Here is a 27650-nt window from a genome sequence, read left to right on the forward strand (position 1 = left end):
GCAGCCCCTGATATCAGGAAGAAGCTGCAAAAAACAGGCCCCGGGACCAGATAGTACTTCACATAACCTCCTGAAAGTAGCCACCTCAGTCTTTTATAATAGAGACAGGGAGGCCCAGGAAAGAGAGAGGAAATACAGGAAAGAGGTAAGGGCTTCAATGTCCACCAGGCAAGCCCACAAACCCCAGAATTCCCAGGGTGTACCTGTTAACTGCTACAGATGTGGCAAGACAAGCAGACCAGCAGATGAGGGGTTTGAGCGGTGGGCGACCGAACAGGTGAGCCACTCCCCTGCCGCATGTCCTGTGAGGGAGATCAGTGAACTCTCTTGTTTCAGAAGGCTATAAAGCTTATGATGTAACAACTTCCAAAGTTACAAAGAGACAAAGCCGCTCATCTCCTACTAAAGGATCATGGAGGGTAGAAGAATCAATAGACATAAGCTTGTATGCTTTTAGTCATATGATTTATTTTGTTTTGTGAAGTTGAAAGTTTTAAGTTAATGGTGAGTTTCCTGGTGATATCCTTTCTTCATCCGATGGCTTTGATTTTATCACTTGGTTACTGCTGCAGAGGAAATACAGAAAAATAAAAATTGTTAAATCTCCATTGTTAATAAAAGCTGTTATTTACTATTCAACTATTGGTAGAACACTTAATTAGTATAATGAGACACTGATTATACTGGTGCAGTCTGTGTCTGTGATTCAGGAAATTTATAAATCTAAATTTATTTTTCATAAATGGATTGTAATGGCTACATTAAAAGGGAATATTACAAATTGATATTTGTATTTTTAATTTACACAGTCTCTAAACTTTACATGGATAAATGAAAATCATCAACAAAGAAACAGAAGAAAAATATAAAGGAAAACCACAAAAAGGAAACAGAAAAAAACAGCAATATAAATATGTGAAAAAATAAGAAAGAATTACTATAAATTTTTCTCTATGTATCTGAGGAAGAAAAGAACTTCCAAAAACCCTCTGTGCATTTCCAGCGGGTTCTTAAATACACTTGTTCAAAGACAAACTAACTCTTCACTCCCCTCCACTTCCTCACCCCAAACCAAACCAGTTATTTCTCTACTATACAATGTGTCACTGGTAAAAGGTGTCACTATCCATTCTGTCAGAAGAGTGGAGGTTTATTTAGTTCTCTCTTTTATTCTAACCTATAAATGTCCATCCAGTCACTACTCTAACAGATTGGGCCTCTGTCATACCTCTGAAAATGTTTTTGTGCTTTTCCTCCTCTCCAATCCTGTCCTCATCACACCTTTCTTGTGCATTCAGCAGTCTCTTAACTGCTTCACTACTTTCCATCTGTGACTGAATCTACTTTCCCTATTTTATCCCAGTGAAATTGGTAAACTGCAAGACATACAGTACCAAATCCATTTCTTACCATCTTAAAAAGTACCTTACCTATGTTCTTAGTCATACAGAAGAATATTTAAACTCCTCATTGTGGCATACAAGATACTTATTTTGGCTCATGGTTACTTACATGGATTTTACATCTCAGCATTCATAAACTTGCAAATTCCCACACTTTGGGAGGCTGAGGCAGGCGGATCACGAGGTCAGGATATTGAGACCATCCTGGCCAACATGGTGAAACCCCATCTCTACTAAAAATGCAAAAATTAGCTGAGCATGGTGGCGTGTGCCTGTAGTCTCAGCTACTCAGGAGGCTGAGGCAGGAGAATCGCTTGAACCCAGGTGGCAGAGGTTGCAGTGAGCCGAGATCACGCCATTGCACTCCAGTCTGGGCAACAGAGTGAGACTCCATCTCAAGGAAAAAAAAAAGAAGCCAAAATTTTGTAAATAAAGAAGGGTGGTTTTACTTTTTAGCCTTGCTATTTTCCTGCTGTATATCAATAGCCATATTATTTAAGCATTTTTTTCTTACATTCTGCATCCAAACTGTCAGTACATTCTGTTGTGTTACCTTCAAAATGTATCCATAAGACCATCCTTACCACCCCTGGTCTGAAGCGCCATCTTTTCTCTCCTGGATTACTGCAGTAGTTTCTCCACATCTACTCTTGCCATCATTTAGACTGTTTTCAACAAAGCAGCTTTTTAAAGGGTAAGTCACACGCTTGGAATCTGCACCATCCAGTTATTCCTCCCTTTCACTCAAAGTAAAAGACAGATGGCCTCCAAGAGCACCAAGACCCTCCATGGGTGTTACTTCTCCGGCCTCATCACAACTGCAACCCTCTTGGTAACTCTGCTCCAGATAGAATGACATCCCTGATATTTCTCCAACATTCCTGACATTTTAGCATCATATCATATATGTGTTTTGAAAGCTGCTGTGAAGATATTTGCATGGATAATGCCAGTATATGCCTGTGTGGGATAGATTTGATGTGCAGCTGGAATGGAAAAGCTCTATCTTTATCTCTGGGAAAGCCTGGATGTCTGGTTTTGACTTTTTCCTAGGATAAGGGGAGTAGTATTTATGATGAGCCATTTACAATTTAAAGTAAGAAAGCTTGGGCCATAGCATCTCTCTAATTCCCTATGCTTAGTGGCAGATAAGGAAACAGAGACCCATTGACTTAACTATCAACAAAGTCAGATATGAGGGAATGGCAGCTAAGTAATTTGATGAACTCTTGATCTCACTCTTGGTTGAAGTTTTGAATTTTCCATTTACTCTCAGTGATAGGCCTAACACATCAAATATAATTATTTCTTTACACATATGAATTAGAACTTTGAACAATATATATGAATGTCTATTTATCCCATCTTAAAGATTAAAAAAAAAGCATCGTTCTGCCTTCGAAGAAAGGTGGATTTAAAATTTTGCCTGGCATCTCATGTGTCTCAATCAATGTAAATTCCATTCCCAATCCCCAGTCATATATCAGGCTATATTTGTTCCAGATTGTGGCAATCTTAAGAGTTTAAATTTTGAAGTCGGATTGTCTTAAGTTAAACTCCACTACAATAGTCACTAAAAATTCTATTTTCCTGGGGAATCAATTTATTTCCTTTTATCCATTTCCTCATCTCTAAAATATGGGTAACAATACCTATGGCATTTTAGTAAGGATCAATCATCATAAATGTGGAGAGACAATCTGTGTAAATCACCCAATGAGAACCTTAAACAAGGCCAGAGGAGACAATGATTGTTTATGAGTATTTTACAAAAATATTTATAATCTCGGAGGAGCCAAGATGGCCGAATAGGAACAGCTCCGGTCTACAGCTCCCAGCGCGAGCGACGCAGAAGACGGGTGATTTCTGCATTTCCATCTGAGGTACCGTGTTCATCTCACTAGGGAGTGCCAGACAGTGGGCGCAGGTCAGTGGGTGAGTGCACCGTGCGCCAGCCGAAGCAGGGGCGAGGCATTGCCCCACTCGGGAAGCGCAAGGGGTCAGGGAGTTCCCCTTCCAGAGGTGACAGACCGCACCTGGAAAATCGGGCCACTCCCACCCGAATACTGTGCTTTTCCGACGGGCTTAGGAAACGGTGCCCCAGGAGAGTATAGCCCGCACCTGGCTCAGAGGGTCCTACGCCCACGGAGTCTCGCTGATTGCTAGCACAGCAGTCTGAGATCAAGCAGCAAGTCCGCAGCGAGGCTGGGGGAGGGGCGCCCGCCATTGCCCAGGCTCGCTTAGGTAAACAAAGCAGCCAGGAAGCTTGAACTGGGTGGAGCCCACCACAGCTCAAGGAGGCCTGCCTGCCTCTGTAGGCTCCACCTCTGGGGGCAGGGCACAGACAAACAAAAAGACAGCAGTAACCTCTGCAGACTTAAATGTCCCTGTCTGACAGCTGTGAGGAGAGCAGTGGTTCTCCCAGCACGCAGCTGGAGATCTGAGAACGGGCTGACTGCCTCCTCAAGTGGGTCCCTGACCCCTGACCCCCGAGCAGCCTAACTGGGAGGCACCCCCCAGCAGGGGCAGACTGACACCTCACACGGCCGGCCAGGTACTCCAACAGACCTGCAGCTGAGGGTTCTGTCTGTTAGAAGGAAAACTAACAGAAAGGACATCCACACCAAAACCCCATCTGTACATCACCATCATCAAAGACCAAAAGTAGATAAAACCACAAAGATGGGGAAAAAACAGAGCAGAAAAACTGGAAACTCTAAAAACCAGAGTACCTCTCCTCCTCCAAAGGAACGCAGTTCCTCACCAGCAACGGAACAAAGCTGGACGGAGAATGACTTTGACGAGCTGAGAGAAGAAGGCTTCAGACGATCAAATTACTCCGAGCTACGGGAGGATATTCAATCCAAAGGCAAAGAAGTTGAAAACTTTGAAAAAAATTTAGAAGAATGTATAACTAGAATAACCAATACAGAGAAGTGCTTAAAGGAGCTGATGGAGCTGAAAACCAAGGCTCGAGAACTACGTGAAGAATGCAGAAGCCTCAGGAGCCGATGCGATCAAATGGAAGAAAGGGTATCAGCCCTGGAAGATGAAATGAATGAAATGAAGCGAGAAGGGAAGTTTAGAGAAAAAAGAATAAAAAGAAACGAGCAAAGCCTCCAAGAAATGTGGGACTATGTGAAAAGACCAAATCTACGTCTGATTGGTGTACCTGAAAGTGATGGGGAGAATGGAAACAAGTTGGAAAACACTCTGCAGGATATTATCCAGGAGAACTTCCCCAATCTAGCAAGGCAGGCCAACATTCAGATTCAGGAAATACAGAGAACGCCACAAAGATACTCTTCGAGAAGAGCAACTCCAAGACACATAATTGTCAGATTCACCAAAGTTGAAATGAAGGAAAAAATGTTAAGGGCAGCCAGAGAGAAAGGACGGGTTACCATCAAAGGGAAGCCCATCAGACTAACAGCGGATCTCTCGGCAGAAACCCTACAAGCCAGAAGAGAGTGGGGGCCAATATTCAACATTCTTAAAGAAAAGAATTTTCAACCCAGAATTTCATATCCTGCCAAACTAAGCTTCATAAGTGAAGGAGAAATAAAATACTTTACAGACAAGCAAATGCTGAGAGATTTTGTCACCACCAGGCCTGCCCTAAAAGAGCTCTTGAAGGAAGCGCTAAACATGGAAAGGCACAACCGGTACCAGCCACTGCAAAATCATACCGAAATGTAAAGACCATTGAGACTAGGAAGAGACTGCATCAACTAACGAGCAAAACATCGAGCTAACATCATAATGACAGGATCACATTCACACATAACAATATTAACTTTAAATGTAAATGGACTAAATGGTCCAATTAAAAGACACAGACTGGCAAATTGGATAAAGACTCAAGACCCATCAGTGTGCTGTATTCAGGAAACCCATCTCACGTGCAGAGACACACATAGGTTCAAAATAAAAGGATGGAGGAAGATCTACCAAGCAAATGGAAAACAAAAAAAGGCAGGGGTTGCAATCCTAGTCTCTGATAAAACAGACTTTAAACCAACAAAGATCAAAAGAGACAAAGAAGGCCATTACATAATGGTAAAGGGATTAATTCAACAAGAAGAGCTAACTATCCTAAATATATATGCACCCAATACAGGAGCACCCAGATTCATAAAGCAAGTCCTGAGTGACCTACAAAGAGACTTAGACTCCCACACATTAATAATGGGAGACTTTAACACCCCACTGTCAACATTAGACAGATCAATGAGACAGAAAGTCAACAAGGATACCCAGGAATTGAACTCAGCTCTGCACCAAGCAGACCTAATAGACATCTACAGAACTCTCCACCCCAAATCAACAGAATATACATTTTTTTCAGCACCACACCACACCTATTCCAAAATTGACCATATCCTTGGAAGTAAAGCTCTCCTCAATAAATGTAAAAGAACAGAAATTGTAACAAACTGTCTCTCAGATCACAGTGCAATCAAGCTAGAACTCAGGATTAAGAATCTCACTCAAAACCGCTCAACTACATGGAAACTGAACAACCTGCTCCTGAATGACTACTGGGTACATAACGAAATGAAGGCAGAAATAAAGATGTTCTTTGAAACCAACGAGAACCAAGACACAACATACCAGAATCTCTGGGATGCATTCAAAGCAGTGTGTAGAGGGAAATTTATAGCACTAAATGCCCACAAGAGAAAGCAGGAAAGATCCAAAATTGACACCCTAACATCACAATTAAAAGAAATAGAAAAGCAAGAGCAAACACATTCAAAAGCTAGCAGAAGGCAAGAAATAACTAAAATCAGAGCAGAACTGAAGGAAATAGAGACACAAAAAACCCTTCAAAAAATAAATGAATCCAGGAGCTGGTTTTTTGAAAGGATCAACAAAATTGATAGACCGCTAGCAAGACTAATAAAGAAAAAAAGAGAGAAGAATCAAATAGATGCAATAAAAAATGATAAAGGGGATATCACCACCGATCCCACAGAAATACAAACTACTATCAGAGAATATTACAAACACCTCTATGCAAATAAACTAGAAAATCTAGAAGAAATGGATAAATTCCTCAACACATACACCCTCCCAAGACTAAACCAAGAAGAAGTTCAATCTCTGAATAGACCAATAACAGGAGCTGAAATTATGGCAATAATCAATAGCTTACCAACAAAAAAAAGTCCAGGACCAGATGGGTTCACAGCCGAATTCTACCAGAGGTACAAGGAGGAGCTGGTACCATTCCTTCTGAAACTATTCCAATCAATAGAAAAAGAGGGAATCCTCCCTAACTCATTTTATGAGGCCAGCATCATCCTGATACCAAAGCCTGGCAGAGACACAACAAAAAAAGAGAATTTTAGACCAATATCCTTGATGAACATTGATGCAAAAATCCTCAATAAAATACTGGCAAACAGAATCCAGCAGCACATCAAAAAGCTTATCCACCATGATCAAGTGGGCTTCATCCCTGGGATGCAAGGCTGGTTCAATATACGCAAATCAATAAATGTAATCCAGCATATAAACAGAACCAAAGACAAAAACCACATGATTATCTCAATAGATGCAGAAAAGGCCTTTGACAAAATTCAACAACCCTTCATGCTAAAAACTCTCAATAAATTAGGAATTGATGGGACGTATCTCAAAATAATAAGAGCTATTTATGACAAACCCACAGCCAATATCATACTGAATGGGCAAAAACTGAAAGCATTCCCTTTGAAAACTGGCACAAGACAGGGATGCCCTCTCTCGCCACTTCTATTCAACATAGTGTTGGAAGTTCTGGCCAGGGCAATTAGGCAGGAGAAGGAAATCAAGGGTATTCAATTAGGAAAAGAGGAAGTCAAATTGTCCCTGTTTGCAGATGACATGATAGTATATCTAGAAAACCCCATTGTCTCAGCCCAAAATCTCCTTAAGCTGATAAGCAACTTCAGCAAAGTCTCAGGATACAAAATCAATGTGCAAAAATCACAAGCATTCTTATACATCAATAACAGACAAACAGAGAGCCAAATCATGAGTGAACTCCCATTCACAATTGCTTCAAAGAGAATAAAATACCTAGGAATCCAACTTACAAGGGATGTGAAAGACCTCTTCAAGGAGAACTACAAACCACTGCTCAAGGAAATAAAAGAGGATACAAACAAATGGAAGAACATTCCATGCTCATGGGTAGGAAGAATCAATATCATGAAAATGGCCATCCTTCCCAAGGTAATTTACAGATTCAATGCCATCCCCATCAAGCTACCAATGACTTTCTTCACAGAATTGGAAAAAACTACTTTAAAGTTCATATGGAACCAAAAAAGAGCCCGCATCGCCAAGTCAATCCTAAGCCAAAAGAACAAAGCTGGAGGCATCACGCTACCTGACTTCAAACTATACTACAAGGCTACAGTAACCAAAACAGCATGGTACTGGTACCAAAACAGAGATATAGATCAATGGAACAGAACAGAGCCGTCAGAAATAATGCCACATATCTACAACCATCTGATCTTTGACAAACCTGAGAAAAAGAAGAAATGGGGAAATGATTCCCTATTTAATAAATGGTGCTGGGAAAACTGGCTAGCCATATGGAGAAAGCTGAAACTGGATCCCTTCCTTACACCTTATACAAAAATCAATTCAAGATGGATTAAAGACTTAAATGTTAGACCTAAAACCATAAAAACCCTAGAAGAAAACCTAGGCAATACCATTCAGGACATAGGCATGGGCAAGGACTTCATGTCTAAAACACCAAAAGCAATGGCAACAAAAGCCAAAATTGACAAATGGGATCTAATTAAACTAAAGAGCTTCTGCACAGCAAAGGAAACTACCATCAGAGTGAACAGGCAACCTACAAAATGGGAGAAAATTTTCGCAACCTACTCATCTGACAAAGGGCTAATATCCAGAATCTACAATGAACTCCAACAAATTTACAAGAAAAAAACAAACAACCCCATCAAAAAGTGGGCGAAGGACATGAACAGACACTTCTCAAAAGAAGACATTTATGCAGCCAAAAGACACATGAAAAAATGCTCACCATCACTGGCCATCAGAGAAATGCAAATCAAAACCACAATGAGATACCATCTCACACCAGTTAGAATGGCGATCATTAAAAAGTCAGGAAACAACAGGTGCTGGAGAGGATGTGGAGAAATAGGAACACTTTTACACTGTTGGTGGGACTGTAAACTAGTTCAACCCTTGTGGAAGTCAGTGTGGCGATTCCTCAGGGATCTAGAACTAGAAATTCCATTCGACCCAGCCATCCCATTACTGGGTATATACCCAAAGGACTATAAATCATGCTGCTATAAAGACACATGCACACGTATGTTTATTGCCGCATTATTCACAATAGCAAAGACTTGGAACCAACCCAAATGTCCAACAATGATAGACTGGATTAAGAAAATGTGGCACATCTACACCATGGAATACTATGCAGCCATAAGAAATGATGAGTTCATGTCCTTTGTAGGGACATGGATGAAATTGGAAATCATCATTCTCAGTAAACTATCACAAGAACAAAAAACCAAACACTGCATATTCTCACTCATAGGTGGGAATTGAACAATGAGAACACATGGACACAGGAAGGAGAACATCACACTTCAGGGACTGTTGTGGGTTGGGGGGAGGGGGGAGGGATAACATTGGGAGATATACCTAATGCTAGATGACGAGTTGGTGGGTGCAGTGCACCAGCATGGCACATGTATACATATGTAACTTACCTGCACATTGGGCACATGTACCATAAAACCTAAAGTATAATAATAATAATAATAATGATAATGATAATTACAATAAAAGAAAAAAGAAAAAAAAAATATTTATAATCTCTTTAACATCATTCCTTATTACAAAAATGTTGTTCAATAAATCTCTGGCTAATATTAGTTAACATTACATATTTCTAAATAAGTATAAAACATAATTAACATCAAATATATTTTCTTATCTTTGTTTTACTACATAGTATTAATACATAGGAGTCAAGATGATGAAATATGGGAATAATAGTTTTCTCATACTGAGGTATTGTTAAAAGTAAAAAAATACTCCATGAGTATTATTTCTTAACAATTTGATCATTTTACGTCACCTTTAACTCTGTGACTGGCTGTTGTTACTACTGCTGTCTTCTGAGATAGAGCTGTATAAAAGAGATAACATTAGGAAACACTGTAATCTTGAGTGAAATCAAGAAAAGTTTAAAAAGCTACATTTGCACTAATTAATCAATTAATATGTATCAAGTGGCCAAGTGCAAGCAGAGCAGTCGATTTGGAAACAACAGACGTAGACAAGAAGGGGTGATGTCAATTATAAAGACGTCGAGTGACAAAGAGAATGACCTAGTTCCTGATCATCTGGCTCATTGCTATTTTGCTTCAGCCCTACTTCATTTCTTACCCTGGCAGTCCTGAAACCACTTACTGTTGTAAAACTTAGGCTGTTGTGACCAGATTTTGTCAGTTTTAATCAATGATACCAGTTATTCTTTCTTTTGAATTATCAAATCCCTACATATTCATAAAGCAAATTATGGTTTGATGTGGTGTTAGAGTAAAAAAAAAAAAAAGCTGTGCTAGTACCTTACTTATAATTTCTGAAAAACATGAGCCATATTAATTATGCACAAAATACAAAGTATCCTATCTGAGTTCTCTCCCTCATTCTGTACCATCTCCTATTTTTCTTACCTTCTACATATTCTATTCACAAAATTTTCTTCCCTGACTATTTCTGTGGACCTTTTTGGCACAACTGGTTGTCAATGCAAGAGAAATGGGGTTCCTTGGGAAGTCAACAGAACTTTCTAAACAATTGCAGAGAACTTGGCTTTCTATGTGAAAGGCAATGAGGCTTTACTGAATAGCTTTAATTGTTCTTGGCCCTGTAAGAACAGGCAGGATACTTAGATGATTGAAATAAAATAAAAAAATAAAAAAATTACAACTTTGCTATATGCTGAGAACTTACGCAATATTTCTTGTCTCACTATGTTGCCCAGGCTGGAGTGCAGTGGCATGATCTTGGCTCACTGCAACCTCTGGCTTCTGGGTTCAAGCAATTCTCCTGCCTCAGCCTCCCGAGTAGCTGGGATAGCTGGGGCTACAGGCACATGCCACCACGCCCGGCTAATTTTTTGTATTTTAGTAGAGACGGGGTTTCACCGTGTTGCCCAGGCTGGTCTCAAACTCCTGAGCTCAGGCAATCTGCCCGCCTCGACCTCCCAAAGTGGCAGGATTACGGGCGTGAGCTTACTCAATATTTCTAAACATTAATCCAAACCATCCTAGAGTCTCTTCTTGGATTCCAAATTGCACTGAATTCTTCCCACAATGAATTTTAATATTAAATTAAAAATAATACATTTACTTACCTGCTGCTTACTGTTCCCACTTTGCTCCAAAATCTCTTCATTTTATTCCATTTAAGACTAACAATAGCAATTAAAATGAGCAAAGGTGAAAAAATGTAGAAACTGATCAAAAGACCATTGTTTTTAGGAGCAGCACGTCGTTTTGGAAACAAGGGTACACTTTTTTCTGAAAACATGAGAGTACCTTTTTAACTATTTGAAAAATGATGAAATCATACCAGAATTTGAATTATAGAAATTTAGAATTCAACACAGTTAAAGAATGAATCTATTTGAATTTAAAAGTGTTTTTAGCCTTCTCTGACTGGGCCCCAGAGTGCATTATACATTGTGTATGTCAACTCAATACACTTATACATATAATTGACAATACACAGTCATTGGCAATATGCAATATTGTCATAAATGTACTTATTTTATTGACAGTAAAATTTTTATTGACATAAAATACATATTGCCATAGATTTACTTATAATCCCTTCATGTATACTTAATATTTACTTATATGATATAATCTATTTTGGTGTATCATATTTCTTTTTGTGAACTGCATTAAGTACATTCACGTTGATGTGCAACCATCACCACCACCCTGCTTCAAAACTTTCTCATTCTGCAAAAAGGAAATTTTTTACCCATTCAATATTAACCCACCATTTTTCCCTCTCCCCAGAGGAGCCACCATTATTCTACTTTGACTCCATGAATCTGACTAACCTAGGTGCTAATGGAAGCAGAACTCAGCCCCGGCAACCACCATTCTACTTTGACTCTGAGTTTGACTACTCTAGGTACCTCACAGAATCAGAATCGATAATATTTGTCATGTTCTGACTGGCTTATTTCACTTAATCATAAGGTCTTCAGTTTATATCTACATTGTAGGGTGTGACAGGATTGTTCATTTCAAAGGTGAATAATCTTCCATTGTATTTCTACACCTTATTATGGTTATCCATTTATTTGTCAATAAACATTTGGGTTTTCCATGTTTTGGCTATTGTGAACAATGCTGCTATAAGCATGGGTATACAAATATCTGCTCGAGTCTCTGCTTTTAATTTTTTTGGGCATATACGTAGATGTGGAATTCCTGGATAATATGCTAATTCTGTGTTTAATATTTTTAGCAACCAGCATGATGTTTTCCACAAAGACTGCATTATTTTACATTTTCACCAGCAATGCAAAGAGTTCTAATTTTTTCATATCCTGGTCAACACTCAATATGCTTTGAATTTTTCTTTGTAATAGCCATCCTAATAGGTAAAAATTGGTATTTCATTATGGTTTTTACTTGTATTTCCCCAAGGATTAGTAATGTTAATATGTGAAAAACACAACGTTTTCTGTGCTTATTAGCCTGCTCCACAGCTTTACATTTCCTCAAAGATGTATTAAAAGTATTCAACTACTTTGCCCATTTTTAATGAAATTATTTGTTTTGTTGTTGTTATTGACTTGTAAGAGTTCTTTATATATTCCTAATATTAATCCCTCATTAGATAGATTATTTTAAATATTTTTGCCCATTCTATGGATTATCTTTTCACTCTTGATAGTATCCTTTGATGCACAACTGTTTGTAATCATGATGGATCCTAATTTATCTGTTTTTTCATTTACTGATGGTGCTTTTGGAGTCATATCAAAGAAATCATTGCCAAATTCCATGTTATTACAATTTCCTGTTATGTCTTCTGTTTTAAGGGTTTATAATATTAGTTCTTGCATTTAGATTGTTGATCCATTTTGAGTTAATTTTGGTATATGGTATCAGCAAGGGCCCTGCCTCATTCTCTTGCATGCGAATACCCAGATATCTCAACATGATACATTGAAAAGACTGAACTTCCTCCAGCAAATGGTCTAGGCATTCTTGAAAATCATTAGACCATACATGTGAAGATTTGTTTCTGGGATCCATTTTTTATTCCTCTGGAAAATTTCAGCTTTCTTATATTTTTGTCCAATGTGATATACCAACTATTAAGAAAGTACAACAAAGTCCTGGAGCCTTCTGTCTTTCTGTCATAGCTTCTGTTGAACACATTTGAGAATTCAGCCTTTTTTTTTAACTGCTTGTAATAATATGAGGAAGACTATTGATGAAGGAAAATATTATACAGTTATTAATCTGACAAATGCAAAGAAACATAAAGCAACAGTTTAGCCTGTAATGATTATCTTAGTCTGTTCAGGCTGTTGTAACAAAAATATCATAAACTGGGTGGCTTACAAACAACAGAAATGTATGTTTCATCGTTCTGGAGGCAGAGAATTCCAAAATAGAGGCACTGGCAGATTTATTCTCCGGGCCTATTTCCTGGTGCATAACCATCTTCTCGTTCTAACCTTACATAGTGGAAGGGATGAAGGATCTCTCTTGGTTTTCTTTTATTAGAACGCTAATCCTATTCAAGAGGGCTCTGCCTTCATAACCTAATTAGATACCAAAAACTCCACCTCCAAGTGCCATCACATTATGAATTAGGTTACATGATAAAAATGTTGAGGAATGCAAACATTTAGTCTACAAAAATGTTGCAATTGACCATATAAATGAAATGTCAGACTACAAATCTTTAGATGATGATATCCTAATTTTTTTCAAGTGAAGAATCAGTGAGTCAATGATATATTTCAAAAGACAAAATGGATACATAGAATTCTCATCCAGTAATCATATAATAGGAAGGACTTCTGCAAGCAATATTTTTCATAAATACCTGGGATTTCTTGCACTGTAAATGAGATCTAGAATAAATAGTATTCCAGCTTCTATGGAAGATGTTCATGAACATTTATTGGATATTATTCACAAGTGGACAAAGTGAAGTTAAATATTTATGCAGAGTTGATTGAATGGAGTCAGTGTAGGAGTTTAAAAACTGAGTAATTATTTTAGATGTTTATTAAAATGAACTGAAAATATTTTAATTATAGTACAAAGAGGATAACATCAGGAAAACTGTGACCATCAAAGTTGTCTTTTGAAGATGTAAATGCACACACACAAAAAGAATCACAAAGTATAGTCACCTCTAACCTACTAGAGATGTACTTCAAATGTTCCTTGCAGTCATAGAAAGGATATGTTCTAGATCCATGTTTGACAGCAGGAACTGTATTCAAAACACATAGAGCACTTTAGTTATATACCCGTCAAAGACTAGAGTAAAATATTGAGCTTTCTATATTTAACATTTTTATTGAAATTTTTCATAAAGCTGATTTCACTACTTTTATTTCTACTTTTATATATTTCCTGTAATATGTTTTTTAAATAAAAAAATAGTTTTGGGCCTACAAGTTATAGGTATCTAATAAGGATTAATTTCAGGCAAAATAGAATTCAAGAGAAAGATAAACATTACAGAAATAATAAAAGGAACAATGCACCAGAAATAAATCTAAACTACACATACAATAATGAAGAAAAAATCAAAATAAAATGAAATACAAACTAACTGATAAAATGAAAAAAATACATAATTATGATTAGAATTTTTAAAAACTACTCTCTTAGTAATTGATAGAAGTAAAAAGAAATCGGTCAGTTCCATGAAAAAGTATAAGCTACTTTAACTCATCTAACATGAAATAGATAATATTATTGTTTACATATTTATTAAGAAAATATTTATTTAAGAAAAATCTTTATTTTAAAAGCTCCCCACAGAATAAATCTCCAGACCCATATGAATTCACTGGACATTATTACTAAATATTTTTTTAATGCTGATTTTAAGCAATCACTTCTAGAATGCGGAAGAGGAGTAAACACTTCCCAATTCATTTTATGATGTCAGTTTTAGTTGACAACAAAACAAGATAAAAACAAGTACAAGGAAGAGAGAGAGAAAGAGAGAGAGAGAGAGACAGAGAGGCAGGCAATATCTCTCACCAACCTAGACACAAAAATCCTCAACAGAATATTAACAAATCAAATTTAGTAAAGTACAAAAATTAATAAATAATGATGAAGAATTTATTCTATATTTTCAAAATTGGTTCAAAATTAAAAATCAATGCAATTGATCATATCAGTGGACTACAAGGTTCATACATTCCTATCAACCGATACTAAAAAGCATTTGAAAAATTAATACTGTTAATAACAAAACATCTCAATGAATACATATTAAAGGAGGTTCCTCAAACTAATAAATAATATCTACAAAAGCCCTACAGCTACCATCATACTTAATGGTGAAATACTAAATTCTTTTCTGCTAAAATAATTATTAAGGAGAGTTGTTTACAACTCTTATTCAGCATAGGCCTGGAAAGTCTAGGAAGTGCAATAAAATAATAAAAGTTATACACATTGGAAAGGAAGAAAGAAAGCTGTTATCTTCAAAGCTATTTGAAGATGGCATAATCACTTACGTAGAAATCCCAAAGAACTTGCAAAAACAAAAAAAATTCTCAGAAAACCGAATTCAATTATATTGGGAAATACAGGATTGATGTGCAAAGATCAATGGTATATTTGCATATTAACAAAGAACAAAGGGAAATAAAAACATAAAAAACACCCAACATCACCTAAAATTGCTCTGAAGATAATGAAATAAAAGTGAAATAATAAATGCATAGGATATGGTAAAATTACAATAGCCTGATGAAAGAAATCAAAGCAGATTTCTTTGATTTCTTTCATCAGACTATTGAAGAATCAAAGCAGATTTCTTTGATTTCTTTCAAATGGAGAGATATGCTGTGTTCATAGACTGAAAGACCCAATAATAATGAAGATGTAAATTCTTCCTAAATTGATTTGTAAAAATCACAGCAAGATTTTTAAATAAAGATAGATGAACTCATGCTAATATGTATGCATATAGAGAAAGAAGAGCTCTGAGAATAGTTGTAGCAATTTTGAAAAAAAAAATAATTAAGTGACAGGAATTCCTTTTTTTCCCCCAATGTTAGAGAATGTGGTACTTGTGTGTGGAATAAGACAAATCAATGGAACCAAACAGAGACCTAGTAAAATACCAAGAAAAATACGTTTAATTAATTTTTGACAAAGCTGCAAAAACAATTCAATAGATGAGAGATACCTTTTCTAAAAAATTGTGCTAGAATTTTTGTAGTTTCAGGTCTTGGATTTAAGGCCTTGATCCATTTTGAGTTGATTTCTGTATAAGGTGAGAGATGAGGACCCAGTTTTATTCTCCTACATGTGGCTTGCCAATTATCCCAGCACCATTTGTTGAGCAGGGTGTCCTCTCCCCACTTAATGTTTTTGTTTGCTTTGTCGAAGACCAGTTGGCTGTAGGTATTTGGGTTTATTTCTGGGTTCTCTATTCTGTTTCACTGGTCTATGTGTCTATTTTTATACCAGTACCATGCTGTTTCAGTGACTATGGCCTTATAGTATAGTTTGAAATCAGGTAATGTGATGCCTCCAGATTTGTTCTTTTTGCTTAGTATTGCTTTGGATATGCAGGCTCTCTTTTGGTTCCATATGAACTTTAGGATTATTTTTGGTAAAGAATGATGGTGGTATTTTGAGGGAAATTGTATCAAATTTGTAGATTGCTTTTGGCAGTATGGTCATTTTGACAATATTGCTTCTACCCATCCATGAGCACGGGATGTGTTTCCATTTGTTTGTGTCCTCTATGATTTCTTTCAGCAGTGTTTTGTAGTTTTCCTTGTACAGGTCTTTCAACTCCTTGGTTAGGTACATTCCTAAGTATTTTATTTTTTGCAGCTATTGTAAAGGAGTTGAGTTCTTGATTTTATTCTCATCCTGGTTGCTGTTGGTGTAAAGGAGAGCTACTGATTTGTGTACATTAAAAAGAACTCATTATATGAAAAAGATACTTGCACACACATGTTTATAACAGGACAACTTGGAATTGCAAAAATGTGGAACCAATCCCAATGCCCATCAATCAATGAGTGGATAAAGAAACTGTGAGATAAAGAAACTGTGTGATGATATATATATTTATGATGAAACACTGCTCAGCCATTAAAAGGAATGAATTAATGGCATTTGCAGCAACCTGGATGGGATTGGAGACTATTATTCTAAGTGAAGTACTCAAGGATGGAAAACCAAACATCATATATTCTCACTCATAAATGGGAGCTAAACTACGAGGATGCAAAGGCATAAGAAAAATGCAATGGAATTTGGGGACTCAGGGGAAAAGGATGGGAAGGGGGTGAGGAATAAAAGACTACAAATTGGGTTCAGTATATACTGCTCAGGAGATGGGTGCACCAAAATCTCACAAATCACCATTGAAAAACTTACTCATGTAACCAAATACCACCTGTTCCCCCAAAAAGCTATAGAAATAAAAAATTTAAAAAAATATGCTAGAGTAATTGAACACCCATTTATCAAAAATTTAACCTTGATATATTATCTCTCATCCTATATAAAATTACTTTAAAGTGTATTATGGGCTTAAATGGAAACCATAATGCTATACTTTTTAAATCTTCAGGTCATAATACTCATAAAGAGGTCATATACTTGACACTGGAAGCACAATCCAGTACCTAAAAAAGTGGACCTTATCAAGTAAAAGTCACATAAAGAGAAATTTTGTTCCGAGAAAAAACAAACTATAGACTTGGAAAAAATATGTACAAATCACACATCCAACAAAATACATGTATCTGTAAAACATAAAATCTTTCATAAACATGACTTTTTTTTTCTTTTTTCCTCTTCAATTTCTTCCATCAGTGTTCAATAATTTTTATTGTAGAGATCTTTCACTTCTTTTAGTTTATTCCTAGGTAGTTCATCTTATTTGTAGCTATTGTAAATGGAATTGCTTTCTTCATTTGTTTTTCAGATTGTTCGCTGTTGGCATTTTGTATTCTGCACCTTTACTGAATTTATCAGTTCTATAATGTTAAAATGCCTGTACCACACAAAGCAATCTACAGCTTCAATGCAATTGTCCACAGAAATAGAAAAAATAATCCTAAAATGCATATGGAATGACGAAAGACCCAGAATAGTCAAAGTAATCCTGAGCAAAAAGAACAAAACTAGAGGAATCATGTTACCTGACCTTATACTACACAAAGCTATAGTAACCAAAATAGCATGATGCTGGAATAAAACGGATACACAGAAAAATAGAACAGAATAAAGAACCCACAAATTAATCCACATAATTAAAGTCAATTTATTTTCAATAAAGGTGTCAAGAACATACATTGGGGAAAGAATAGTCCCTTCAATAAACAGTGCTGGGAAAAGTAGATAGCCATATGCAGAAGAATGACGCTAGATCCCTATCTCTTGCCATATACAAAAATCAAATAAAAATGGATTAAAGACTTAAATCTAAGACCCTAAACTATAAAACAACTAGAACAAAACACTGGGTAACCTCTCCAGGACATTAATTTGGGCACAGAGTTCTTGAGTAAGACCTCAGAAGCTCAGGCAATCACAGCAAAAATTGACAAATAGGATCACATCAAGCTAAGAAGCTTCTACATAGAAAAGGAAACAATCGACCAAGTGAAGGGACAACCTACAGAACTGAAGAAAATATTTGCAAACTACCCATCTGACAAGGGATTAATAGCCAGAATATGTAAGGAGCTCAAACAACTCAATAAAAAAATTAATTTTAAAATGGGCAAAAGATCTGAATAGACATTTCTCAAAAGAAGGCATATGAACGGCAAACAGCTATATGAAAAGGGGCTCAACATCATTGATCATCAGAGAAATGCAACTAAAAACTACAATGAAATATTATCTTATCCCTGTTAAAATGGCTTTTATCCAAAAGATAGGCAATAATGTGAGAATGTCAAGAAAGGGGAGCACTTGGTACACACTGTTGGTGGGAATGTAAATTAATACAGCCACTATAGAGAACAGTATGGTGATTCCTCAAAAAAACTAAAATAGAATTATCACAAGATCCAGCAATCCCACTGCTGAGTATATATCTAAAAGAAAGGAAATCAGTGTATCGAAGAGATATCTGCTCTCCTGTGTTTATTTAAAGCAGCATTATTCACAGTAGCCAAGATTTGGAATCAACCTAAGTGTCCATCAGTGGATGAATGGATAAAAAAATGTGGTACATATACACAACCGACTGCTATTCAGCCATAAAAAGGATAAAATCCTGTCATTTGCAACAACATGAATGGAGTGGAGGCTATTATGTTAACTGAAATAAGCCAGGCACAGAAAGACAGATGATACCTGTTTGTTTTCATTCAAATGTGGGAGCTAAAAACAACAAAAAAATTGAACTCATAGAGAGTGGAATCATGGTTGCCAGAGCCTGGGAAGGGTAGTGGGGATGGGGGGATAAAAAGGGAGTGGTTAACGGTTACAAAAATACAGTCAGAAGTAATAAGGTCTGGTGTTCAGTAGCACAATAGAGAGACTATAGTTAACATTGATTTATTGTATATTTTAAAATAACAGAAAGAGTGTGATTAGAATGTTCCTAATACAAATAAATAATAAAGGCTTGAGATGATGGATACCCCAATTACCATGATTTGATCATTACACATTGCATGTCTAACAAAACAGCACATGTACCCCATGAACATATACAACTATTATGTACCCATAATAATGAAAAATAAAAATTAAAAAACATAATATCTCTCAAAACTGAACATTTAAAAAACACAAACAATCCAATGAGTTAATGGTAAAATGTATGAACAGACTTTTCACTAAATAGAATATACAACCAAATAAGCGTATTAAAGATGTTCAAAATCATTATCCATGGGAAGGTGCAAATGAGATATTAATAAACAGCTAATAGAATGATTAAAATTCAAGAAAAAACAGTGGTACAATCAAATGTTGGTGAGGGTGCAAAAACATGGGTAATTCATATATTGTTGGTGGGATTGTCAAACAGTACAGCCATTCTGAAAAAATATTTAGCAGTTGCTTTTAAAACTATAAGTAGTTTACAATATGTCTCAGCAATTTCAGTCTTGTGCATGTATCCCAGACAATTAAAATATTATTTTCACATAGAATCTTCCACATGAATGTTCATCTCAGTTATTCATAATAACTAAAACTGGAAACCACCCAAATGTCCTTCAGTGGATCAAAGGCTAAAAAATTATGGCATATCCATACAAATGAAAACTAGTCATCAATAAAAAGGAATTAAGTATTGGTACATGCAAGAACTTGGATCCAGTTCAGGGAAATTATGCTAAAGAAAAAAATCCAGTTGCACAAATATAAAAACCATATGATTTTGTTTATATAACATTCATAAAACCACATAATTAGACAGATGGAGAACCATTTAATGGTTGGAAGGAGAGTTAGAGATGAGGGAAAAGAAAAAAATCTATCTACAAAGGGGTAATGTTAGACAACCATGTAGTGATGATACAGCTATGCATTGTCATTGTGATAGTAGTACATAAATCTAAACTGTGATAAAATTGCATAGAACAAACACACACACACAAACACACAGACACACAAATGAGTGTAAATATACTGGAGAAATCTGATTAAGGTTTCTGTATTTTACCAATGTCCATTTCCCAGTTTTGACATTGTAGGACAGATTTGCAACATTTTAACATTGGTGAAGGATGAGTGTAGGTTAATTTATTCTTCTTTCAATTTACTTATGTATATATTTATTTCAACTACTTTTTTCCTCCTAAATTAACTGAAACTAATTTCTTCAGTATCATCTAATGAAGTACCCCAAATTCTAAGTTGTGGGAACAAGGAAACTCATTCTAACAACTTCTTGGCATATATTTTTTCTTGATCTTCAGTGTCTTTAACTCCTTTGCTCTAAGTTGCCATATTAAGATATTCATACATCTAGTTATATGCCACTTCAGCATATTTGACATATGAATCCATTCCTCAAGCATTTATTCAGGTATACAATTCTAATAGTAAAAGAAAGGTTTAGTAAAAACAAATATATTTATTCAGGACTTTTCATCAAATCAATTTAAAAATGTTCAGTGCCACAGACTATTCATATGCTGTAGGCATGAAAAATTTAATGATTTTTCTCTTTCAATATTACAGTTACCTTTAAAGATCGAATTTGATTGTGAATTGGGATATCACAATAGGTGACATCCTTGGAATACACAGACTATATAATAAAACTGCAACGTTTTCCATAATTTAAGTATACTTACAAAGAAAACTCTGCTGTACAAATAGAAATATTCTGGGAACCCTGCTTAAAGTGAAGGGGAGGTCTTTTAAAATGTTTGTTTCTAGGTGAGAATTAAAACCATACAGAAAATTTTGGTTGGCAGAAAGATTTAGAGCTGTCTGGCTCTAGATCCAATTTAGTAGCCACTAGTCACAGTGGTCATTTAAATTTAAATTAAATAAGGTAAAATACAGTTGAAATTTCAGTTCCTTAGTTTCACTATCCACATGTTGGGTGTTTGCTAGTTATACAGGACGGCAAAGATGTAGACCATTTCTATGAGAACAGAAAGCTGCATTGAAACACAGATCTAGAGACTAACCTATTGTAAGCCAAAACCCATCATCGATACTTCCTCCTGGTGATGACATTGCTGGCTCACAATCTGGAGGAGCATAACCAGGATCACATTGACAATGGAAATGTTCATTGCAAATCTAAAACCAAAACAAACAAAAAAAGCATTTATATACAACCCAAAATTAACTGCCTTATATGTGATTGTTAGTCAATGTAAATTTTAAAAATATTACCATTTAATATAAATTTTAAATTAAATATGAAAAATAATTTTAAAAATAAAAGGCAGTATAATAAATGTCCATGCGGAGGCTGGAGCCAAGATGGCCGAATAGGAACAGCTCTGGTCTACAGCTCCCAGAGTGAGTGACGCAGAAGATGGGTGATTTCTGCATTTCCATCTGAGGTACCGGGTTCATCTCACTAGGGAGGGCCAGACAGTGGGCGCAGGACAGTGGGTGCAGTGCACCATGTGCGAGCCGAAGCAGGGCGAGGCATTGCCTCCCTTGGGAAGTGCAAGGGGTCAGGGAGTTCCCTTCCCTAGTCAAAGAAAGGGGTGACAGACGGCACCTGGAAAATCAGGTCACTCACACCCCAATACTGTGTTTTTCTGACGGGCTTAAAAAACGGCGCACCAGGAGATTATATCCCGCACCTGGCTCGGAGGGTCCTACGCCCACAGAGTCTTGCTGATTGCTAGCACAGCAGTCTGAGATCAAACTGCAAGGTGGCAGTGAGGCTGGGGGAGGGGCGCCCGCCATTGCCCAGGCTTGCTTAGGTAAAAAAAGCAGCCGGGAAGCTGGAACTGGGTGGAGCCCACCACAGCTCAAGGAGGCCTGCCTGCCTCTGTAGGCTCCACCTCTGGGGGCAGGGCACAGACAAACAAAAAGACAGCAGTAACCTCTGCAGACTTAAATGTCCCTGTCTGACAGCTTTGAGGAGAGCAGTGGTTCTTCCAGCACGCAGCTGGAGATCTGAGAACAGGCAGACTGCCTCCTCAAGTAGGTCCCTGACCCCTGACCCCTGAGCAGCCTAACTGGGAGGCACCCCCCAGTAGGGGCAGACTGACACCTCACACGGCCGGGTACTCCTCTGAGACAAAACTTCCAGAGGAATGATAAGACAGCAGCATTCGCGGTTCCCGAAAATCCGCTCTTCTGCAGCCACCGCTGCTGGTACCCAGGCAAACAGGGTCTGGAGTGGACCTCTAGCAAACTCCAACGCACCTGCAGCTGAGGGTCCTGTCTGTTAGAAGGAAAACTAACAAACAGAAAGGACATCCACACCAAAAACCCATCTGTACATCACCATCATCAAAGACCAAAAGTAGATAAAACCACAACGATGAGGAAAAAACAGAGCAGAAAAACTGGAAACTCTAAAAAGCAGAGTGCCTCTCCTGCTCCATAGGAACGCAGCTCCTCACCAGCAACAGAACAAAGCTGGACAGAGAATGACTTTGACGAGCTGAGAGAAGAAGGCTTCAGACGATCAAACTACTCCGAACTACAGGAGGAAATTCAAACCAAAGGCAAAGAAGTTGAAAACTTTGAAAAACATTTAGACGAATGTATAACTAGAGTAACCAATACAGAGAAGTGCTTAAAGGAGCCGATGGAGCTGAAAGCCAAGGCTCAAGAACTACATGAAGAATGCAGAAGCCTCAGGAGCCGATGCGATCAACCGGAAGAAAGGGTATCAGTGATGGAAGATGAAATGAATGAAATGAAGCGAGAAGGGAAGTTTAGAGAAAAAAGAATAAAAAGAAATGAACAAAGCCTCCAAGAAATATGGGACTATGTGAAAAGACCAAATCTACGTCTGATTGGTGTACCTGAAAGTGACGGGAAGAATGGAACCAAGTTGGAAAACACTCTGCAGGATATCATCCAGGAGAACTTCCCCAATCTAGCAAGGCAGGCCAACATTCAGATTCATGAAATACAGAGAATGCCACAAAGATACTCCTTCAGAAGAGTAACTCCAAGACACATAATTGTCAGATTCACCAAAGTTGAAATGAAGGAAAAAATGTTAAGGGCAATTAGAGAGAAAGTTCGGGTAACCCACAAAGGGAAGCCCATCAGACTAACAGCGGATCTCTCGGCAGAAACTCTACCAGCCAGAAGAGAGTGGGGGCCAATATTCAACATTCTTAAAAAAAAGAATTTTCAACCCAGAATTTCATATCCAGCCAAACTAAGCTTCATAAGTGAAGGAGAAATAAAATACTTTACAGACAAACAAATGCTGAGAGATTTTGTCACTACCAGGCCTGCCCTAAAAAAGCTCCTGAAGGAAGCACTAAACATGGAAAGGAACAACTGGTACCAGCCACTGCAAAATCATGCCAAATTGTAAAGACCATCAAGGCTGGGAAGAAACTGCATCAACTAATGAGCAAAATAACCAGCTAACATCATAATGACAGGATCAAATTCACACATAACAATATTAACTTTAAATGTAAACGGACTAAATGCTCCAATTAAAAGACACAGACTGGCAAATTGGATAAAGAGCCAAGACCCATCAGTGTGCTGTATTCAGGAAACCCATCTCATGTGCAGAGACACACATAGGCTCAAAATAAAAGGATGAAGGAAGATCTACCAAGCAAACGGAAAACAAAAAAAGGCAGGGGTTGCAATCCTAGTCTCTGATAAAACAGATTTTAAACCAACAAAGATCAAAAGAGACAAAGAAGGCCATTACATAATGGTAAAGGGATCAATTCAACAAGAAGAGCTAACTATCCTAAATATATATGCACCCAATACAGGAGCATCCAGATTCATAAAGCAAGTCCTGAGTGACCTACAAAGAGACTTAGACTCCCACACAATAATAATGGGAGACTTTAACACCCCACTGTCAACATTAGACAGATCAACGAGACAGAAAGTTAACAAGGATACCCAGGAATTGAACTCAGTTCTTCACCAAGCGGACCTAATAGACATCTACAGAACTCTCCACCCCAAATCAACAGAATATACATTTTTTTCAGCACCACACCACACCTATTCCAAAATTGACCACATACTTGGAAGAAAAGCTCTCCTCTGCAAATGTAAAAGATCAGAAATTATAACAAACTTGTCTCTCAGACCATAGTGCAATCAAACTAGAACTGAGGATTAAGAAACTCACTCAAAACCGCTCAACTACATGGAAACTGAACAACCTGCTCCTGAATGACTACTGGGTACATAACGAAATGAAGGCAGAAATAAAGATGTTCTTTGAAATCAACGAGAAAAAAGACACAACATACCAGAATCTCTGGGTCACATTCAAAGCAGTGTGTAGAGGAAAATTTATAGCACTAAATGCCCATAAGAGAAAGCAGGAAACATCCAAAATTCATACCCTAACACCACAATTAAAAGAACTAGAAAAGCAAGAGCAAACACATTCAAAAGCTAGCGGAAGGCAAGAAATAACTAAAATCAGAGCAGAACTGAAGGAAATAGAGACACAAAAAACCATTCAAAAAATTAATGAATCCAGGAGCTTGTTTTTTGAAAGCATCAACAAAATTGATAGACCGCTAGCAAGACGAATAAAGAAGAAAAGAGAGAAGAATCAAATAGACGCAATAAAAAATTATAAAGGGGATATCACCACCGATCCCACAGAAATACAAACTACCATCAGAGAATACTACAAACATCTCTACGCAAATAAACTAGAAAATCTAGAAGAAATGGATAAATTCCTTGACACATACACCCTCCCAAGACTAAACCAGGAAGAAGTTGAATCTCTGAATAGACCAATAACAGGAGCTGAAATTGTGGCAATAATCAATAGCTTACCAACCAAAAAGAGTCCAGGACCAGATAGATTCACAGCCGAATTCTACCAGAGGTACAAGGAGGAACTGGTACCATTCCTTCTGAAACTATTCCAATCAATAGAAAAAGAAGGAATCCTCCCTAACTCATTTTATGAGGCCAGCATCATCCTGATACCAAAGCCGGGCGGAGACACAACCAAAAAAGAGAATTTTAGACCAATATCCTTGATGAACATTGATGCAAAAATCTTCAATAAAATACTGGCAAACTGAATCCAGCAGCACATCAAAAAGCTTATCCACCATGATCAAGTGGGCTTCATCCCTGGGATGCAAGGCTGGTTCAATATATGCAAATCAATAAATGTAATCCAGCATATAAACAGAACCAAAGACAAAAACCACATGATTATCTCAACAGATGCAGAAAAGGCCTTTGACAAAATTCAACAACCCTTCATGCTAAAAACTCTGAATAAATTAGGTATTGATGGGACGTATCTCAAAATAATAAGAGCTATCTATGACAAACCCACAGCCAATATCATACTGAATGGGCAAAAACTGGAAGCATTCCCTTTGAAAACTGCCACAAGACAGGGATGCCCTCTCTCACCACTCCTATACAACATAGTGTTGGAAGTTCTGGCCAGGGCAATCAGGCAGGAGAAGGAAATAAAGGGTATTCAATTAGGAAAAGAGGAAGTCAAATTGTCCCTGTTTGCAGATGACATGATTGTATATCTAGAAAACCCCATTGTCTCAGCCCAAAATCTCCTTAAGCTGATAAGCAACTTCAGCAAATCTCAGGATACAAAATCAATGTATAAAAATCACAAGCATTCTTATACACCAATAACAGACAAACAGAGAGCCAAATCATGAGTGAACTCCCATTCGCAATTGCTTCAAAGCGAATAAAATACATAGGAATCGAACTTACAAGGGGCGTGAAGGACCTCTTCAAGGAGAACTACAAACCACTACTCAATGAAATAAAAGAGGATACAAAGAAATGGAAGAACATTCCATGCTCATGGGTAGGAAGAATCAATATTGTGAAAATGGCCATACTGCCCAAGGTAACTTATAGATTCAGTGCTATCCCCATCAAGCTACCAATGACTTTCTTCACAGAATTGGAAAAAACTACTTTAAAGTTCACATGGAACCAAAAAAGAGCCCGCATCGCCAAATCAATCCTAAGCCGAAAGAACAAAGCTGGAGGCATCATGCTACCCGACTTCAAACTATACTACAAGGCTACAGTAACCAAAACAGCATGGTACTGGTACCAAAACAGAGATATAGATCAATGGAACAGAACAGAGCCCTCAGAAATAACGCCACATATCTACAACTATCTGATCTTTGACAAACCTGAGAAAAACAAGCAATGGGGAAAGGATTCCCTATTTAATAAATGGTGCTGGGAAAACTGGCTAGCCATATGTAGAAAGCTGAAACTGGATCCCTTCCTTACACCTTATACAAAAATTAATTCAAGATGGATTAAAGACTTAAACGTTAGACCTAGAACCATAAAAACCCTAGAAGAAAACCTAGGCATTACCATTCAGGACATAGGCATGGGCAAGGACTTCATGTCTAAAACACCAAAAGCAATGGCAACAAAAGCCAAATTTGACAAATGGGATCTAATTAAACTAAAGAGCTTCTGCGCAGCAAAAGAAACCACCATCAGAGTGAATAGGCAACCTACAAAATGGGAGAAAACTTTTGCAACCTACTCATCTGACAAAGGGCTAATATCTAGAATCTACAATGAACTCAAACAAATTTACAAGAAAAAAACAAACAACCCCATCAAAAAGTGGGCAAAGGACATGAACAGACACTTCTCAAAAGAAGACATTTATGCAGCCAAAAAACACATGAAAAAATGCTCATCATCACTGGCCATCAGAGAAATGCAAATCAAAACCACAATGAGATACCATCTCACACCAGTTAGAATGGCAATCATTAGAAAGTCAGGAAACAACAGGTGCTGCAGAGGATGTGGAGAAATAGGAATACTTTTACACTGTTGGTGGGGCTGTAAACTAGTTCAACCCTTGTGGAAGTCAGTGTGGCGATTCCTCAGGGATCTAGAACTAGAAATTCCATTTGACCCAGCCATCCCATTACTGGGTATATACCCAAAGGATTATAAATCATGCTGCTATAAAGACAGATGCACACGTATGTTTATTGCGGCACTATTCACGATAGCAAAGACTTGGAACCAACCCAAATGTCCAACAATGATAGACTGGATTAAGAAAATGTGGCACATATACACCATGGACTACTATGCAGCCATAAAAAATGATGAGTTCATGTCCTTTGTAGGGACATGGATGAAATTGGAAATCATCATTCTCAGTAAACTATCGCAAGAACAAAAAACCAAACACCGCATATTCTCACTCATAGGTGGGAATTGAACAATGAGAACACATGGACACAGGAAGGGGAACATCACACTCTGGGGACTGTTGTGGGGTGGGGGGAGGGGGGAGGGATAGCTTTAGGAGATATAC

At 37.4% G+C, this 27650-nt stretch overlaps 1 protein-coding gene across 1 annotated transcript in view; it reads right to left on the bottom strand.

Annotated features, from left to right (window-relative positions):
- Positions 1-443: 443 nt before the first annotated feature.
- Positions 444-27650, bottom strand: part of LOC129041949 (A disintegrin and metallopeptidase domain 3-like) — an 82539-nt gene continuing 55332 nt past the window's right edge. Inside the window, exons 18-21 of the mRNA XM_054497387.2 lie at positions 21325-21439; positions 10813-10978; positions 9529-9579; positions 444-566 (exon numbers count right to left, since the gene is read on the bottom strand). Of these exons, the coding sequence (XP_054353362.1) occupies positions 9531-9579; positions 10813-10978; positions 21325-21439 (330 nt within the window). The 3' untranslated portion in view covers positions 444-566; positions 9529-9530. The remainder of the gene's footprint in view (positions 567-9528; positions 9580-10812; positions 10979-21324; positions 21440-27650) is intronic.

The sequence above is a fragment of the Pongo pygmaeus genome, chromosome 7 (assembly GCF_028885625.2).
Source record: "Pongo pygmaeus isolate AG05252 chromosome 7, NHGRI_mPonPyg2-v2.0_pri, whole genome shotgun sequence".
In the NCBI taxonomy this organism is placed as follows: Eukaryota; Metazoa; Chordata; class Mammalia; order Primates; family Hominidae; genus Pongo; species Pongo pygmaeus.